Source organism: Rhamphochromis longiceps, linkage group LG11 (assembly GCF_057381845.1).
Source record: "Rhamphochromis longiceps isolate RC_006_pf linkage group LG11, R_longiceps_female_GT1.1, whole genome shotgun sequence".
Classification (NCBI taxonomy): domain Eukaryota; kingdom Metazoa; phylum Chordata; class Actinopteri; order Cichliformes; family Cichlidae; genus Rhamphochromis; species Rhamphochromis longiceps.
The window spans coordinates 35,471,596-35,490,311 of NC_140567.1; the positions used below are offsets into that span (position 1 = coordinate 35,471,596).

Consider the following 18,716-nt stretch of genomic DNA (forward strand, 5'->3'; position numbering starts at 1 on the left):
TAAGTTTGTTTTGTGTTTCCATGCTCCTGAGCATGTGAATGAATTTGAACTTTCAAGCAGATGTGTTACTGTACGCACGCCCGTGTCTCTGGACAGCAGCCACTGTAAACTTGGACTGCATGGTAGCAGTTGTTTACTGCTGAGATTTCATTCATTAGATCTTGCCGCACGCCACAAGTCTGACTTTTGAGCAGTGTATTAAGCAACAAGCTATAAATTTACTGCTGCCAAACACACGTGCACTCATTTGAATGTATTCATTCACTATCAGTGCCGGGTAAAAGTATTGTACTACACATCACCTAATGCTTTTAAAAAGTAATCCATTATGGATCTACTCTGTAAAAAGTCTTGCAAACCATGCTTTACTTTTTCTTTATCTGGCAGTTAACAATATGATGTTAAACTGTACATCACAGATATCAGCACAGCTCCCTATCACAATAAGAGTACTTGTCTTTAAATCTTTAAGTAATATCACAAAGCTGTTAACAAGGTTACTAAGTTATCAGCCAATAGAGCGCAGAAACATGTAATTTTAACAGTGATTCTACTGCAGAGGCAGCATTTCCTCTTCTTTGTACACTGGTACAAACCTCTTCACCGCTGCTTTTTTTTACTTGTTGAAAATCAAGTTTTGGCTCCTTGGTTGGGTTCGGCACATGATCAGCTTGAAAATCGCTGCTGATCCAGTGTTCTAGCTTCATGTTAACACGTTACCTGTTGCAGCTGCTTGTAAACATTTGATGTTTTGTTCACAGAAGTACATAGCTCCTTCTCTCATGCATAGATGTGGTTTGCACCGACCTGACGGTTACACTCATGGTTAGTAAGAAATGTACATCTCCCCCTCAGAAGTCGTATGACTTCCCCGAAATTATTGTCTCATATCCCTGAGAGTAACTGAGGTCAAGTAACTGTTGTGCAAATGTAGATGAAAAGCATGCTTCATCTTTTTCTTTTTAGATACTTAAAATGGTAAATGGTAATGGTAAATGGTAAATAGATACTTAAAAAACTTCTATAATGCAAGGGACACGACTGATTGTCACTGATTTTAGGAATTATGAGTTTGCCAACAAAAGTAATGTGAATGTGTTACATTGCATCCCCACACCTGTTTATTACTCTATTAATAAACCCTTTATTTAAACATTCACATCAATAGGTCATGCTGTTTTTAAGTTGCACTGCATGTATGATGGATGGTACAGAGTTGTGCTGGGAATGCCAACTATCTCAACCAGGATCCAATCACAGACCAAACCCTGACAGTGCCTTCTATAATAGTGAGGAGAAATTCAAGCAAGTGCGTGATTTGTGTGCTACTGTACTGCACTGTGTCAAGGGAGTGGGTTTCCCCATGTGTTGTGTTGTGCAGCATGCGTGCTGGTAAATCCATGTCTGTCAGCACATGTGGATGTTTACATGCCCAGACTATGTGATCCACTACATGCATGTGTGCATGTATGAGAGGAGGCGGTTTAAAGGGAAAAAACAAGCTGAGGGATGGCAGGAGGTAAAGGAAGGGTGGGGGTTGAGGGAAGGGTGGAAGGGTGAAGGAAGATGAGGGCATGAGAGACAGGAAAAGCTGGGGGGGTGAGGAAAAATCGCTGTGTGTGTGTGTGTGTGTGTGTGTGTGTGTGTGTGTGTGTGTGTGTGTGTGTGTGTGTGAGAGAGAGAGAGAGACAGAAAGTGAGTGAACTGCTGTTAATTAGTTCCAGCTGGTGAGTTGCGGAACGTCGGGGTGTGTTAACGCTACAGCGATGGTGGGTCAGGAGTTCTCTCCGTCTCAGGCTGTCTGTCTCACACACACACACACACACACACACACACACACACACACACACACACACACACACACACACACACACAAACAGCATTTTTATTGTTGTGATGACCCTCATTGCTGCTAGCTTAAACCTAATTCTACCCTCAAACAGCCCTTTAAGTATTTGAGGGCCTGCCAAAATATTCCCCTCTGATGCTTTTACAGTAAAATTTTAAAGAAACGTGTGCACCTACACACAAAAGACATACACACATTACAGTTTTTTACAGACGCTAGGACACATTTCTCAATACTTAGGTCACGTTTGCAAAACTCCTCACACAGTGAGCACAACAGAAGTCTATGTGGGCTAAACTGAGGACCAGTTATCATTGTTTTGGCACAAAATGCATTCAATGACTACATCTCTCAAATTTCATGAATTATCTTCTCACTCAGACACAACAACTGCCAAAAATCTTTGTACGGACAGGACATTTTGCATGTGCTTACATACTGTTTTCAAAACTGTTAAACTTATGGCCAAAACAATAACACAATGCAAAACTTGAAAAGACAGCAAAATCCAACAGCAATATTTTATTGAAACATATTTTAAATCTAAAAATGCAGTTTACAGTTTTTCTCAAATGCTAAAACACATTTCACAAACGTTACCACCAGGTCCCCCAATGTCCAAACACAACACCCTTCTCTAAAGCTACATAAACACAACCACACCTTCCCACTGCAAAACTCAAACTCCCACACCAAGAGAGCAGCTCCAAGCTGTCAAAACTATAAACACTATACACAGCATTACACACTACAGCAAAACAATTGAAAACACAATGCTCAATTTGTGAGAAGGTTCTTTGTTTCATAACTGCCAATGCATATTTTAGAAACTATACAGTAACGGATCGTCGTAGATCTCTGCAGAGGATTAGGCATTTAGATTTGTGAGTTTCATATGAGTAGTATAAATCTATAGAAAATCCTGCATGTACGTACACTACTGTAACACAACTCAATGCAAAAACAGAATCTATTGCACACAACAGTAATCTTGAAAACATGAACAGGGTGTGAAGTTTTTTTATTTACGTTACAGTTTTTCTCAAATGTTAAAACACAAAAGCCAATCCTGTAACCCAAATGACCAGTAGTCTAAACACATTTACTAAATGTAGCCACCATATTCCAGTACCATAAACACATGTCACATGAAGACACAATTCACAAAACGCAACCCTCTGTACTCATAAATCTAAACACATTTTTCCTTGCTAAAACACATGTTGCAAAACAACTCTGCTCATATCCTCAAATGAAAGCCCATGTGATGCAAAATGCTTGCCACAGTCACCAATCTGTGAACACAGGGAACACACCTGGCGTCAGTCACTACACACAATGACTCAAAATTGAAGACACTTGTTGCTAATGCTGTGACCACATGTATAAAAGCAAGTTCAGAGTGCACAGTATGCTGAAGATTCCAAACAAACACAATGGATGAAGGCAGAGTCAGGGGAAGAGGAATTCGATGCAGAGGAGGGAGAAGAGCTGGCCCTGGAAGAAGAGGAGCAGGCCAATGAGGAAGAGGGGTTGAGATCAGAGGAGGAAGAGGTGAAGGCCTAAGAAGAAGAGGAGTTCGGAGTAGAGGAGGAAGACAAGGAGGCCAACAAGGGAGAGGAGAAGGTCCAGGTGGGAGAAGAAGACAACCTCGCACCATCATAACAGATGATATGCGAGCAACAGTAATTGACCATGTCATTGTCCATGGCATGACAATGGCTGAAGCGGGACGAAGAGTACATCCAAACCTGAGTAGGTCCACCGTGGCCACCATTATCAGGGCATTTAGACAACACAACAGGTATAGTACACTATTGCTTTCTTTGTCACACCACAGTTTTACAGGCCTGTGAAAGTGGTCTGTTACCTTACATGTAGTATTACATATAAATCAGTCAATTGACAACACACGTTTCTTTCTTTAGAGCTGAAAGAATGCCACATAGAGGTGGGAGGGTTGCCATATTCACAGCGGCACAAGAAACCCTCATTGCAGATATGGTCCGTGGGAACAACTGCATTAGACTCCGAGAGATCAGAGACAAAGTCATTGCAGATACAGTTTTTCTCAAATGTTAAAACACAAAAGCCAATCCTGTAACCCAAATGACCAGTAGTCTAAACACATTTACTAAATGTAGCCACCATATTCCAGTACCATAAACACATGTCACATGAAGACACAATTCACAAAACGCAACCCTCTGTACTCATAAATCTAAACACATTTTTCCTTGCTAAAACACATGTTGCAAAACAACTCTGCTCATATTCTCAAATGAAAGCCCATGTGATGCAAAATGCTTGCCACAGTCACCAATCTGTGAACACAAGGAACACACCTGGCGTCAGTCACTACACACAACGACTCAAAATTGAAGACACCTGTTGCTAATGATGTGACCCCACCTATGAAAGCATAGTTTGGTGAAGATGCCAAACAATCACAATAGATGAAGGCATTCGAGCGTGCGGAAGGAGAAGAGCTGCAGGCCAAAGAGGAAGAGGGGTTGAGATCAGAGGAGGAAGAGGTGAAGGCCTAAGAAGAAGAGGAGTTCGGAGTAGAGGAGGAAGACAAGGAGGCCAACAAGGGAGAGGAGAAGGTCCAGGTGGGAGAAGAAGACAACCTCGCACCATCATAACAGATGATATGCGAGCAACAGTAATTGATCATGTCATTGTCCATGGCATGACAATGGCTGAAGCGGGACGAAGAGTACATCCAAACCTGAGTAGGTCCACCGTGGCCACCATTATCAAGGCATTTAGACAACACAACAGGTATAGTACGCTATTGCTTTCTTTGTCACACTACAGTTTTACAGGCCTGTGAAAGTGGTCTGTTACTTTACATGTAGTCTTACATATAAATCAGTCAATTGACAACACACGTTTCTTTCTTTAGAGCTGAAAGAATGCCACATAGAGGTGGGAGGGTTGCCATATTCACAGCGGCACAAGAAACCCTCATTGCAGATATGGTCCGTGAGAACAACTGCATTAGACTCCGAGAGATCAGAGACAAAGTCATTGCAGATAATGTAAACTTTTAGAACATTGATGCTGTCAGCGTGTCCACAATAGACCGAGTTCTCCGGCGCCAACAGATGAGGATGATACAGGTCTACAGGGTTCCCTTTGAGCGCAACTCTGCGCGACACATAGGACAACGTTACGAGTATGTGCAAGTACGTATACATCCATGTCCACAGTACAGTTAGTGGACATACTGTGTTGCTTAGTGGCCTACATTACTTCTGGACAATACTGTGCCACCTGATTGACCGTTCTGAACACCTGTACGCTTTTCCATGTTCACAGAGGATAATGCAGTTGGACGCGATGGCCAGACCCCATGAGTACCTCTTCCTGGATGAGGCTGGCTTCAACCTCCAGAAACGAAGGCGAAGGGGCCGTAACATCATTGGCCAGAGAGCCATCACTGAGGTTCCTGGCCAACGGGGGGGTAATATTACTCTTTGTGCAGCTATGGGTACGGAGGGGCTTGTCCACCGGCATGCTGTCCTTGGGTCTTACAACACCCAACGTCTCCTCACCTTCCTAGAGGAGCTAAAAGACATCCTCCTGGACCGTCAACAACACCATCCTAGGCTAGCACATCACATGTATGTGATCATTTGGGACAACGTCCGCTTCCACAAGACACACCAAATCAGAGAGTGGTTCACCACCAACAGTGACCACTTTTTAAACGTCTGTCTGCCACCCTACTCCCCTTTCCTGAACCCTATAGAGGAGTTCTTCTCATCATGGAGATGGAAGGTGTATGACAGACAGCCATACACAAGAGAGAACCTCGTACGGGCAATGGAGCTGGCCTGAGCTGACATCCCAGTGGAGGCCTTCCAGGGATGGATTCGCCATTCCAGGGCGTTTTTCCCGCGGTGCCTAGCAAGGGACAATATAGCCTGTGATGTGGATGAGGTGATGTGGCCCAATGCAGCTCGGCGACATGATGCCGCACAGTGACTGTGTGTAATACTGTAAAATGACCGTGTAGTCAATAAAAAAGACTTCACACCCTGATCATGTTTCCGAGAGTACTGTTGTGTGCGATAGATTCTGTTTTTGCATTGAGTTGTGTTACAGTAGTGTACGTACATGCAGGGTGTTTTTATAGATTTATAGTCTTCATGTGAAACTCACAAATCTAAATGCCTAATCCTCTGCAGGGTTCTATGACGATCCGTTACTGTACAGTTTATGAAGATATGCATTGGCAGTTATGGACCAAAGAACCTTCTCACAAATTGAGCATTGTGTTTTCAATTGTTTTGCTGTAGTGTGTAATGCTGTGTATAGTGTTTACAGTTTTGACAGCTTCGAGCTGTTCTCTTGGTGTGGGAGTTTGAGTTTTGCAGTGGGGAGGTGTGGTTGTGTTTATGTAGCTTTAGGGAAGGGTGTTGTGTTTGGACATTGGGGGACCTGGTGGTAACGTTTGTGACATGTGTTTTAGCATTTGAGAAAAACTGTATTCACACCACACACACACCACAATCACTGTGCGGCATCATGTCGCTGAGCTGTTGCTCGCATCTCGTCCGTAATGATGGTGCGAGGTTGTCTTGCTCTCCCTCCTGGACCTTCTCCTCTCCCATGTTGGCCTTCTCCTCTTCCTCGTTGGTTGCTCCTCTTCCTCCTCTCATTTGAACTCCTCTTCCTCATTGGCCTGCTCCTCTTCTTCCAGGGCCAGCTCTTCTCCCTCCTCTGCATCAAATTCCTCTTCCCCTGACTCTGCCTTCATCCATTGTGTTTGTTTGGAACCTTCAGCATACTGTGCACTCTGAACTTGCTTTTACATGTGGGTACAGCATTAGCAACAAGTGTCTTCAATTTTGAGTCATTGTGTGTAGTGAATGACGCCAGGTGTGTTCCCTGTGTTCAAAGATTGGTGACTGTGGCAAGCATTTTGCATCACATGGGCTTTCATTTGAGGATATGAGCAGAGTTGTTTTGCAACATGTGTTTTAGCAAGGAAAAATGTGTTTAGATTTATGAGTACAGAGGGTTGTGTTTTGTGAATTGTGTCTTCATGTGACATGTGTTTATGGTACTGGAATATGGTGGCTACATTTAGTAAATGTGTTTAGACTACTGGTCATTTGGGTTACAGGATTGGCTTTTGTGTTTTAACATTTGAGAAAAACTGTAACCAGCCACAGCTTATTCTCATTGGAGATGAACATCTACACAGGTGTTACTCCTTCAATTTTTCAACTCCTTCAATTCTGGCATGCCAGAAGATTATTTCCTAGGTGTATTGCCCTAGCTGACATAAGATGTGATGTGGATGAGAACCTGTGGCCAAATGGAGGAGACCGAGTAGATTAGCATTACTATTGTATGTGTATCAGTGGATGGTGTGTATACAAATTCTTGTATTTTGGGATTACTTAGTGCAAAAAAATAAAAATACATAAACAAATATTAACGAATTCTGCATGATGTCTGATTCATTCCAGTAACATATATTGAAATTATAAACAGAGATGTGTCCTTGTTTTACACAAGAAAACACTGTGTAGTGTTTTTTAGGTCATTGTTTTGTGGGTGACAAAGTGTGTTTGTCGGCTGTCAACCTTTGCTAGTGTTCTGGAAGAATGAGTTTATTTGAGACCTGAATGAAGTGTTTTGGTAGTTGTAGTGCATTTTGAATGTGAAATGAACTGCTTTGCCAAGCTGACGGTCAGTTAGGAGGATTGTGTGAAGTGTTTTGCAAAAGTGACCTAAGTATTGGGAAATGTGTCCTAGCGTCTGTAAAAAACTGTAACACTGACTTAAAGACATTTAAGTCTAAGCCATGATAATTTATTGAGAAAGATCACAAAGTATGTAAACAGAAGGAAACTATAACCAGGCAACAGCCATGTGGTCTGTCATCACACTGTGCACATCAAAGTGTACATGTATTAACATGCATTGAACACATGCTGTGCTGCACATGTGAGCATGCATACATACATATGACTTGAGAATATGAACACACGTGCAGCGAACACTGTTAACACAAACACACACACAAAGGAAAAAAAGTTCGCCAGAGAAACCCCATGTGGCTTTCGCTCACATTGACCATTCTGCGGACTGGTTTTTGGAAATGTGGAAGCGTTTGTGGTTTGGAATTCACCCTGCTGTAATATGACATTGAAAATAACACAATTTCTTAGGGCAAAAGGTGAAGTAACCACATGTCCAAATGGTTAATTCACTGAAATTACAAGAAACATTCTCTCTGTACCACTAGTGATAGTAACTGTATATGCAGATAATTCTGGTTTAATTTGTACAAATATCTACATCTAGTCTTTGTACATTAGATATTAATTTGTATTACTCACACCATTAGAAAACCCCCCACAAAGATTTCTGAAGTTTTGCCACAGTAGCCAGCTTTATTGATTAGTTGCCAGTAATAAAACAATGTATGGTTTGCCAGGCTATGAAAAATCCCTCTGGCTGGTGTTCACCCTCTTGCATGACATTTACGGTGCCTTTGTTTTCTTTCTTAGTACAATTCACACATGCGCACATGTAATCATTCCTCCTGCTCGTATGTCCCCACTCTGTGTTAAAAATGCTTTCTAAAGTTCATTTGAATTTAATATCAGGCTTCAGCAGGTCAAGTTTGTTAACAATGTGCAAATATATACATATAAAACCTCTTCCTTCAACATTTACACCTGCAGCTATGATTGATTATTGTTTTTAAAAAGCCTTTATAAATGATTTATTAACATTTAGAAATGCAAATAACTTGCTAACCTTTGGTGACAGCTTATTAGAGTGTGTCTAATGACTCTTTATTAATGACTTTGACAACATTTATACTACTGAAATGATTTTTTTTAAAATGGCAGATTCATTAACCTTTATTGATGACTTGCTAACATTTATAACGACAGATTTATGACTTTAGTAATGATTTATTATTATTACCTGAAGAAATTGCAAACCTTTTGTACATGAAACTCAAACTCAAACTTCACCACTCTGTGGATGATTGCTTAGGAAGGTTTTTGCTCAACATAAAACTGCAAAGAATTTGGGAATATCATCATCTGCATTACATAAAGTAACTTACACAGTTCAGAGAATTGATTGTAGTATCTATATGCTTAAAACCAATACTGAATTGCAGATATCTCTATTTTCTTTTAAATGCAGGCACTACTATAGTGGAAATGACTACACTGGATTAGGAACACATCCGAAACCAGTGTCAATAAACACTGCAGTTAAAAATCCACCATGCAAGGAAAAAATATATAAATAAGACTGCAGTCTTTTCTGGGGCACAGCTCACTTTGCTTCAGCTATTAACAATCAATTGATTGTTAAAGCTAAAAGGCTAATGATAACGTTTGCTGGAAAGGTTAATAATTTAACAGACAACTGTTCAAAAGTGTTGCTGATACACAAGCTTTACTGAGCTCACAAAATTCCTCATAAAATGTCCATTGGTTGTTTTGAATGTCAACTACTGTTTACGTGTTTAGCTGCTAGTGAGGGGAGGGGATATAAGGCTGCCTGTACCTCCCCTCACTAGCAGCTGAACACATGAACAGTAGCTGCAAATGAGTAACTAATCCGAAAGTAGTTTTAGTATTACTGGGGATACTGGTGCTCAAGTATTTATAACCTCAGTATCAGGTTTTTTGATTAATGCTTAGTGCAGCGTTAATGCTAATCGATATATACAGGTTTTGGAGCAACAGATTATATAATCCAGTCAATGTATTCTTCTTGTGTTCCAGCAGCATTGCAACAGTAGACTACATCAAAACTAGCACAATTGGTATTGCCATTCATCAAATGCTTACGAAGTATTGTTTAAAGAAATGAGTTGCAGTTGTAAGCACGGCTCTGTAGCAGCTTCAAAAATATCTTCAGCAAACATTTGACATGTTGTTTTTGTACTATTTTTGGTAAAATCAGGTGAACAAATCAGTCTGATATTGTATTCTTGAATGTTCATCACTGAACCATTTAAACCTGTTTTCTACAGCACACAGTAGCAGTTATATATTTTTTCAGATGTTTTTTCATCCTCTCTCTCAGCCAGCAGTTTGTGTATTTCCTAAAGCTGTGTTGATTTTCTTTCACTCCAGTCTTTTAGCAAACATGTTTTAATCAACTTATGTTTGCTATCTGATCCGGGCACAGTCTATCCCCCTGTGGGGTGTGAAATTTGATTAAGGTAATTGGCAAACGTTGGTTGGTACAAACCATAATGTGCACACTCCTCTGCACTGAGTATGTATGACAGAATAAACCATCTATCTATCTATCTATCTATCTATCTATCTATCTATCTATCTATCTATCTATCTATCTATCTATCTATCTATCTATCTATCTATCTATCTATCTATCTATCTATCTATCTATCTATCTATCTATCTATCTATCTATCTATCTATCTATCTGTACAATTGGATTTGGATTGTGAAAAACAGTAAATATTCGCTATGCTTGAGGGTGACTAACAACCCTAATATCAATATTATATGCATTCAGAAGGAGAAAATGGATACTAGGGGATATTTAATGTATAATTGCAGAAATTTCCATGACAATGCGTATTTAGGACTCAAACTGATGTCATTTGTTAAACAAGAATTCATAATTGGCATAATTTTAATTGAATGATTAAACAGTAAACATCATGTGCTGCTAGATAAGGCAGGAGGTTTTGAAGTCCTCATGATTGAATCACACTGCAGGTGTCTGCGTCCTGTTTTGGCTACGACACGACCGCCGGAACTAATTGCGTCCACTGAGCCAATCCTTGTGATTCCACTAGATGCACCGCAGCACATTTCAGAAACATCCCACAAGCGCTTCTTTGCTCTGCATCACTTATACTAAGCACCAAGGTTATTTTTGATGGAAGCTTCGTCATGCTGCATAGAGCTTATGACGAGGGCAGGAAGTCAGACAGAGGAATGGTACAATCCGATCAGTTTTTGAAATAAAAAATAAAAAAACAATCGCTATCCAGACTAAATGCTCGACTTCTGAAACACCCCCTTTGTGCTTGGAAGGCAGGCGATTATCAGACAAAACTGTTTTGGAGGTACAATGTCACCGACTCTCTATTAGGGTATTCACAGGGTCAGGAAGTCATCCCAGTGTATTCTCATCCCCAGCTGTAATATAATACTGTTTAAACAGAAACTACCCGCATCTCTGCATTATGCAAATGGTGTTCTTAGGCCTCATTGCCCTGATGCATCAGCAGCGATAATATTGGCCACTAAGAGATGAAGAGGCATGGTGGTGGTAGGTTTGTCAGTGAGGGATTTCAGTGTTTTGTACTGCTTTTCTTTATGCTGTTTTTTGTTTTTAATTTTACGCCAGGCTAAGTTAGGATTTGGAACTAAATTGTTTGGTTAGATTTAGGAAAGCACACCTGTGCACTGAAAAATGCACTGAAATGATGAGTTGAGAGTGACAGAACTGCCTCACTCAAGCCTTAACCAGGTGCATTAAGCTCTGACACCAGCGAACTCCTTTTTTCTGTAAATGAGCAAGGCTAACTGGTGCACCAGGAATGAGACTAGGCTGGCCATCCTGACTGCTCCTGACAGCCTTTGTTGGAGCTCATATCCTTTCTGTCTGAAATGCTCGGTTACAAGATTTTGGGCAAAGATTATTTTCCCTCACTCGGCTGCAATATGACAGTGATCGTGCTTTTGAAGATACAAAGTTATTCAAGCCTCTGGCTTTTTTCTAGACCTGAGACAGCATATTAGGATAAATCCTCCAGGCAAGACGGCAAACACCAGAGAGCCAGTGTTCAGCCAGTTGTGTAGCAGCTTACCCTCAAAGCACAGAAAAAGAAAACAACACCCCTCTTGATATTTCTATAAGGCAAATTGACTTCTGTTGTAATGGGTGGTCAAGAAAATTGCAGCAGTATTGATTGGTTAATGTCCAACACGGACATGTCGATAGGGTGTCTGAAAATCTCAGAACTTAGCTCCGGCTGGCTTTAATAAAAAATGACCTGCCTGGAGCAAGTTCACAGAAAGCAATGAGTCACTCACAGGAAATCTCTTCAAACCCCTCCGTGTTTTAGGGGGCAACCAGCAAGTTTTCTCTGTTTAACAGGATATTCTTCTCTCGTTTTTCTTGAAATGACAAGCTTTCTTTCACCATGTTTCTTTGGCTACAGCGCAAAAACAACCAAGACAGGTTTTTGTGCAGGTTGACTTGAAATAATGTTTTGCTTTTCACTTGTGAGAAATGTACAAATCCCACTGTGGATAGATTATGCATGACAAATCAAACTCATGACTGTCAAAAACATGTGGGAGGAGAGGAGGGAAACAGGTGGAAAGAGGAGACCAGGAAACAGGGAATCAGTCCAGGTGATGAGGTGGGCTGAGAGCTTATAGCAGCCACAACAAGAGAAGAAAGAGAGAATCTGACAATAAAAAAAGCGAGAGGTTGGGACAGATTGGTGCCTATTCTTCTCCTGAGAAGGGAATAGTCATAGAGGGGTTGGTTCCCATGGCAATAGCTCCCTCGATGAATGTGTTTGTGGGGATATGTGTGTGTGTGTGTGGATGGGCTGTAACCGGGCCTTGAGACCATAAGGAGAGGTTGGCCAAGGCTGTAGTAAACCACATAGATGCTATGGGCCTTGAAACGGCTGAGATTCTTGGCTAGACCGCGTTGCTTATTTGATGATTTTCTCTGCCTAAACCCGTTACCCTCTATCTTCCATTTTTACTTTGTGCCGCGCACTTGCCATTATGTATCGTCCTTGGGCATTCACAGGAAATATAAATTCAATGAGTTGGAAGAAGTAAAATGTCTCTTTTAGTAACCATGGCCATCTTTTTGAGAGTAAGTAAAGGTTTGATTTGGAAACATTTCCAATTTGAAGCTTTTTTGTAAGATTCAGTGTTCTCTGAATGTTACTCATCACTTTAATCAGTTTAATTTTTGAAACCAGTTTGTTCTATCTTCTGCAGCTATTGTAACACACTGCAGCATCTCCTTAGTTCAGTACTGACGATTTCCATCACTGTTTTTACCAGTTACTAATTAGAAATGCAGCTGCACATAAATGTAATGCACCTTCATGATGGTAACTTGTGATTATCTACATCCGTAGTAGTCACCAGTGTTCCCTAAAACTGTTTTTAATAATGTAAAATAATATAACTCACCTTCTCTGTCAAGCTGTGCAGTTTTACCCAGAATAATTTAGAATTTATGGGAAAATAACCCAGATGTTTCTGGGGATATAACAGAACTTTCCTCTGAATGCAATATATATTGTAGATTGCAGGTCCGCCATAGGGTGCCAGTTTAATGTTATCTAAACTCATTCAAATGTAACTACAGCATTCATAGTTGAAATGTAGCTACATAATGCAGTAAAAAAAAGGAATTTCCCTCAGATGCTAGGCAAGATGTTACTACTGTTGGTGCTTTAAGAGAACTACAGTAAAAGAATTACTGACCAAAGAATGAACATAATCAGTACTAAAACATACTCATTTATCTCAAAGTCAGATACCCAGTATCATGGTGAACATAAATATCAACGATCAGCAAAAATATCAACTCGTGCATTATGATCCAACTTTTCACTGTTCATTTTTATGCTTGCTATGATCCAGTTCTGCTTTTACTAACATAGGCTGAAAGACACTGAGATGCTTGCTTGCGAGCCAGATTGTGTTTTTCTCTGCTTGTTTTCATGCATGATTCCCAAAACACTTTTAAAGATGGATGATGATAAGACCTTTCATAATATACCAATAACGACATTGTGACTTTGCAAACAGTGAAAGAGCAAGTATCAACTTTTGTGGTCATACTAAAATCCCAAAAACTGCAGTTCCTTGATCAGCCACTTGAGGCTTGCTCCAAAAGCGAGTCAATCCCACCATTTTAAAATACCCAACTTTACAGCATGAACAGCACGTTTACAGCCTGTTACAGAAACGCGTCTTTGGATTCCATGTGAATTTTCTCCTCTGCCTCATAATTGGTTAATATTTTTATGTTTAAAAATAATAATAAATTCACCCATTTGGATTTTGTAACGGCTTTTAAGTAGGAGAGGCCATGATTGTGGTGACTGAGATGTGTGCTGAGACTGTGTGTGTTGACTGTGGCTCAGTGCTGTCTGCTAGGCCTCATCATCCACCAATTCAGATCGCTAAACCTGACCTCTCAACCGTTTTTGTATCTTCTGGTTCATATTTAAGTAAAATAATTGGTTACGTTTTATGCCTTAATGTGTGGTGCCGCCCATCCAAAGTGCTTCAGTGTCAGTGAGTGTCGAAATGTATACATGTAGTTCATCGATCTAGTTGCTAGCGTTAGCGCTACCCTTTCTGGTCAATATAATAAAAACAAGCCAGCACGGCAGAAATGAAACGAGGCTTTAGTATGTAGAGTCAACAAGGAATCTGTGCCACTATGGTGGCTATGTGCGGCTTTTATATACACACTATGGAAAAGGAAACACAGCTTAAAATAAGTGATGCATGCAAGTCCACCTTGTATAGTGCTCTATATACATCTAAGGAAGTATTTTGAAAGCTGAACATTGCAGCAGAGCCTAGTTCTAGCTTTCTGCCTGTCTGTCTGTCTCTTGCTGTGCTTTACGTGGGCTCTGGAACATGATAAAAAGACAAAAACGGGAAGCAAAATTTACTGTTACTGTACACTTTCGCTGAACACACAATCTGGTTTCTAAGGCACCGAATGAACACATATCTACCATAACCATGATACTACAGGGGATGTAAACGCTTTTAACCTGATTCTCTGAATAACCTGGTTACTTAGTGCATGTAAACGCACTTAGTGTAGGTCGTTCTCTTGAAAGGACCGTGTCATTACAAAAGGTCACAGCGTTAACATCCTGCCTGAGTGTCCGTTGTCTTTTTTCTTTCTTCTTTTCCATCCTCTCTGTTTTCCCACAGTTGAAGATTCAGGGTGGCAAGGGCAAAAGAGGAAAGAAAGGGAAGAGTAGGGGATTTCCAACAAAAGTGTGCAAACCTTCTCAGGCTTTTAGCTCATGCTGTCACCTGAAGCAGCAGAAATGAGACAGAAACTCAGAGGGTTAGTGAAGGACGTTTTTGAGGCCGAGTTATTGGAAAAATCAGTTGCTAATCTGGTGATTTCTCCATGAACAAGGCTTTTTGTAAGAGTCTGTTCCCAAAAAAACACTCGTGAAAGTCATGTTAAATTTAGGCAACTGGTGCTTTCACAACTAAGTTGTTTAGTTCAATCAATATTACCAGTGTCGACTAGTTCATTTAGACCGATGCCAGCCAGTCACTGGTGGAGACTAGAGCCAGGGTCAGAGAGGGTCAGGAAGGGTTTTGGTCTAGCTAGTAAACTCGTGAGTCACATAAGACTGTTGTATAAAAGTAATGCAGAGAAACTGCAGGATTGTGAGATTTTTCAGCAATAGCATGCTGGCAAATGTGAATCTGCTGATGGTGAACTGTTACAAAATCATTATTCAAATATGTAGTCTAGCCCGGAAGTATGGTTAATGCGGTAACCATGGTAACACGTATACGTGGCAGCATATGGTAAAGGGGTTTTCCCAAATATACCAAAGACTGGCAGTGACTTAAGTCAGTGTGCTGAGAGTGTATGTCATCAGTTTTTTAACAGATCACCAACTAAAGGTGAGTGAAATTTAACCATCCAGCAGTTATTATTCTATGGTATTCACTGTTTATACATGATGATATAATTATAAATGGGGTCCAGGTGCAGTCTCAGCTAAAAATTGGACAAAATTAATCGTCACTTCAAACGTACAACTTTGTTTTTTTATAAAGAGAGAACAAAAAGGCGACTCGTGAAAGTCAACCACTTGTGCAAAACCACGCTGAAATTATGACAACAGCAGTTGTTGGTAGTTGAGCAAAAGTCTCTTTGTTTAGCTTAAAGATGTCACACCCACTGAGCCGTACTCACCTTCTTTTTGCTTCCACCTAACAGAGTCACCGCCATTTAAGTGTTTAAGAGTATATCCATCACAATATGTTTTTAAAGCCACAAGCAACCATATTTTAATAAAAGTGTGCAGTGCAAAGTTAAGATAATGTTAGCAAGAACTACAAGTTATTAGTTTTTAGGCTCAACAACTTGGATATAGGGAGTGTCTGAGGATAAGAGACAGAGACACATCATATAGCTTATTCATTTCCAGCCTGAAGACAAAGTTGACAGTTGAGCATGTTCAGGTAAAGCGGTAAATCATTTAATTGGATCAGAGATGCTGGTGTTAGCATAGTGTATGGCAGAAAGACACAGAAACAGGCTAACAAAGTATTCATTTCTCTTGTAAAGTTGGGCATTTTGTCACAGGAGATTGGAACCAGCCTTAAGCGGCCATTCAAGGGGCTGCACTTCCACATTGGTTTGTTCCAACACTGTTTTCTGGACTTTTTGGACAACAAGCAAATGCATTTTTCTCAAAATAAGTCATTACGAGGGGTTGATTGTCAAGAAAGCATAGACATGAGTCACTCAATGCATTTCGGCCAACAACCAGTGCTGTTTTTCCTCATGTGAGGCCGGTCTTGTCCGCTCATTTTCATGGCGGTCTCTCTAACCACTCAGCCTTGTAGAGCTCTTGGCAGTACTCCTCACAATACCCATGGATGATACTGGATCAGCAGTACCCATCACCATACACAGTCAAGCGCCCCTTTACTTGTCAGATTGTAAAAGATCAAAAGTCAGAAGAAGCCAAAGAGGGTGAGGGAGACAAAGCGAGAGAGAGAGTGAGAAAAGAAGAGAGTAGGCTTAAAAGGGAGACTACACAGGGAAGAACACACGAACACAGTGTCCTAATTAATGTCTTCTTGCATTAATCCACTCTGAAGCTTCCCATGCTTCTGGGTTTGATCTCAGCAATGTTACTATCAAAGCCTTGTAACACGGTCCTGTAATGTGGGGAAGGTCTCCGTCAGACAGCATTAAGTAACTCATTTGGTATTGTGAAGCCTGTAAGCTGAAGACAGGGTTTTGTGCGATCATCGTCCACACTGATGTGCAATTTCCTAATTATGAAACTGGAATGTAAAGCTTCTCAATCCAATATTTTCATTAACAGAAGATTAATAATGTTCATATTCTGAAGGCTGTTGAATGTATTGACAAATTTACAAAGACTTATTGTCTTTGTACATTTCAGGAGGCTTTCTGGGCACCTTTTAGACTATTTCATTGTTTTGGTTTTACAGATAGAAGATTTTCAATTGTTCCATAATGTTCTCAATTACCAACCATACACAGTACCAAATCCAAGACACATACAAGGATAACAATTAGAATTTGGTAGAAAGTGAGGCTGTTTTCATAAGTAAAAGATTTTGATCTCCACCTTTTAGCGTGTTATCCATTTTTAGTTGACTCTGCAGCAAGAGTACGCCAACAATGACTTACCCAGTCTACGGGCTACTCTTCAATGAATGCTTCGTAAATGCAGTTTATAGTTTAAAATCCTTCTGCTGAAGTTCTGAATGATCAGGTCCCATCATATCTCAAAAACCTCATATTATACTTAAATGCTCTCGGACGGCAACTTTCTTGTGCCTTCAGCTGTGAGGCGCCTCTTCTGTGGGCTCAACTATCAGTTTGGGAGACAAACATCCTCTCTACATTAGGCCACCGTAATCCATTCCTGAATTTTGCTACCACAGACTGAAGCTGCTTTTCTGCTCTCTCTTCTAATGTGTTTAACTTTTGTCTGTGTTGTTTTGTCTTGCTTTGTGTTTGGCTTGTTTGTTGGTGTTTCTGCCTTCTCTATGCTTCTTATTCCATACTCTTTCAGCCAACCAAGTGCTTTCTTCCCAGTGATTTGTCATTTACTGTAGGTTCTCCTTCTAATGCTGTGGGGTCCTACCCTACGACAGTAAGCAAGTAGAATTGACTTTTGAGAGAGACCAAAACAAAGCTAAAAGAACAGTGAAGTTCATGGCTGTAGACTTTCATTTGGTGGCCAGATGTTTAGCTTTTCAGAATCCTTACTATTTCAATAAGTAAATAATACTACTAATAATAATAATAATTTAATAATAATAATAATAACAACAATGTGCAATAATCAAATGCTAAATTTACAGTCATAAAAAAATAATAATATGTGCCTGGTGATAATATATCTGTGGAGATTTCCAGCCCTTAAGTGTCTGAAAATCAATTTGTTTAGGTCTAATAATGTGCCAAATCCTAAGAGACAACAGGCGATGAACTCAAGGGATCAATGTGAGCACAGAAAGAAAGGCAGACCTTTGGACTGAATCATTGTTGTTGATTGACAGATGGGGAAAAAAAGCAGCAGGACAAGGGAAACGTCTCCCCTCATGTTGTCTATCGCATTCAGCACAATACAAAGTGCTATGGGATGTTTTTGTTGTAAGGGCCAAAACTAAGTGCATCACAGCCACAACAAAGCATCTGAATGTCAATCTTGGCTTATGAGAAGGGAATCTTATCGAATAAAACCTCTTATCAAATAAAACCTCAAAATGCCATTAGCAAGAGAAAAAAGATGGAGCAAAATGGCAAAAGGATCGTTGCTAATTCAGCAAAAGGGAAATCAATGGCCCTCTTCCTGTCTTTTTTTTCTTTCCCATAACTACCCAGTATCTGTCAGCCCTGTAAAGCATCCCTAACTCTCTGTTTCAGAGGGGGGGCAATTTCAGTGCTACAACTGGCCAGAGCTTCAACCTCAGATGAGAGTTTCCTGGCAAGAAAGTGCCTCAAAAATTATAAATAAGTCACATTTCCTCCATCGGTTCAACTCTAAAAATACTCCCATTTGGCTTCACCTCACACTGCCTCC

At 40.4% G+C, this 18,716-nt stretch overlaps 2 protein-coding genes across 2 annotated transcripts in view; both read left to right on the forward strand.

Annotated features, from left to right (window-relative positions):
• rftn1b (raftlin, lipid raft linker 1b) overlaps nt 1-18,716 on the forward strand; it is a 138,709-nt gene that overhangs the window by 606 nt on the left and 119,387 nt on the right. The window lies entirely within an intron of this gene.
• LOC146659857 (uncharacterized) lies at nt 6-6,289 on the forward strand. The gene is made up of 2 exons (XM_085423809.1): nt 6-5,040; nt 5,174-6,289. The coding sequence occupies exons 1-2, from the start codon at nt 4,960-4,962 to the stop codon at nt 5,693-5,695; spliced, it is 603 nt and encodes a 200-aa protein (XP_085279935.1). The 5' UTR covers nt 6-4,959; the 3' UTR covers nt 5,696-6,289.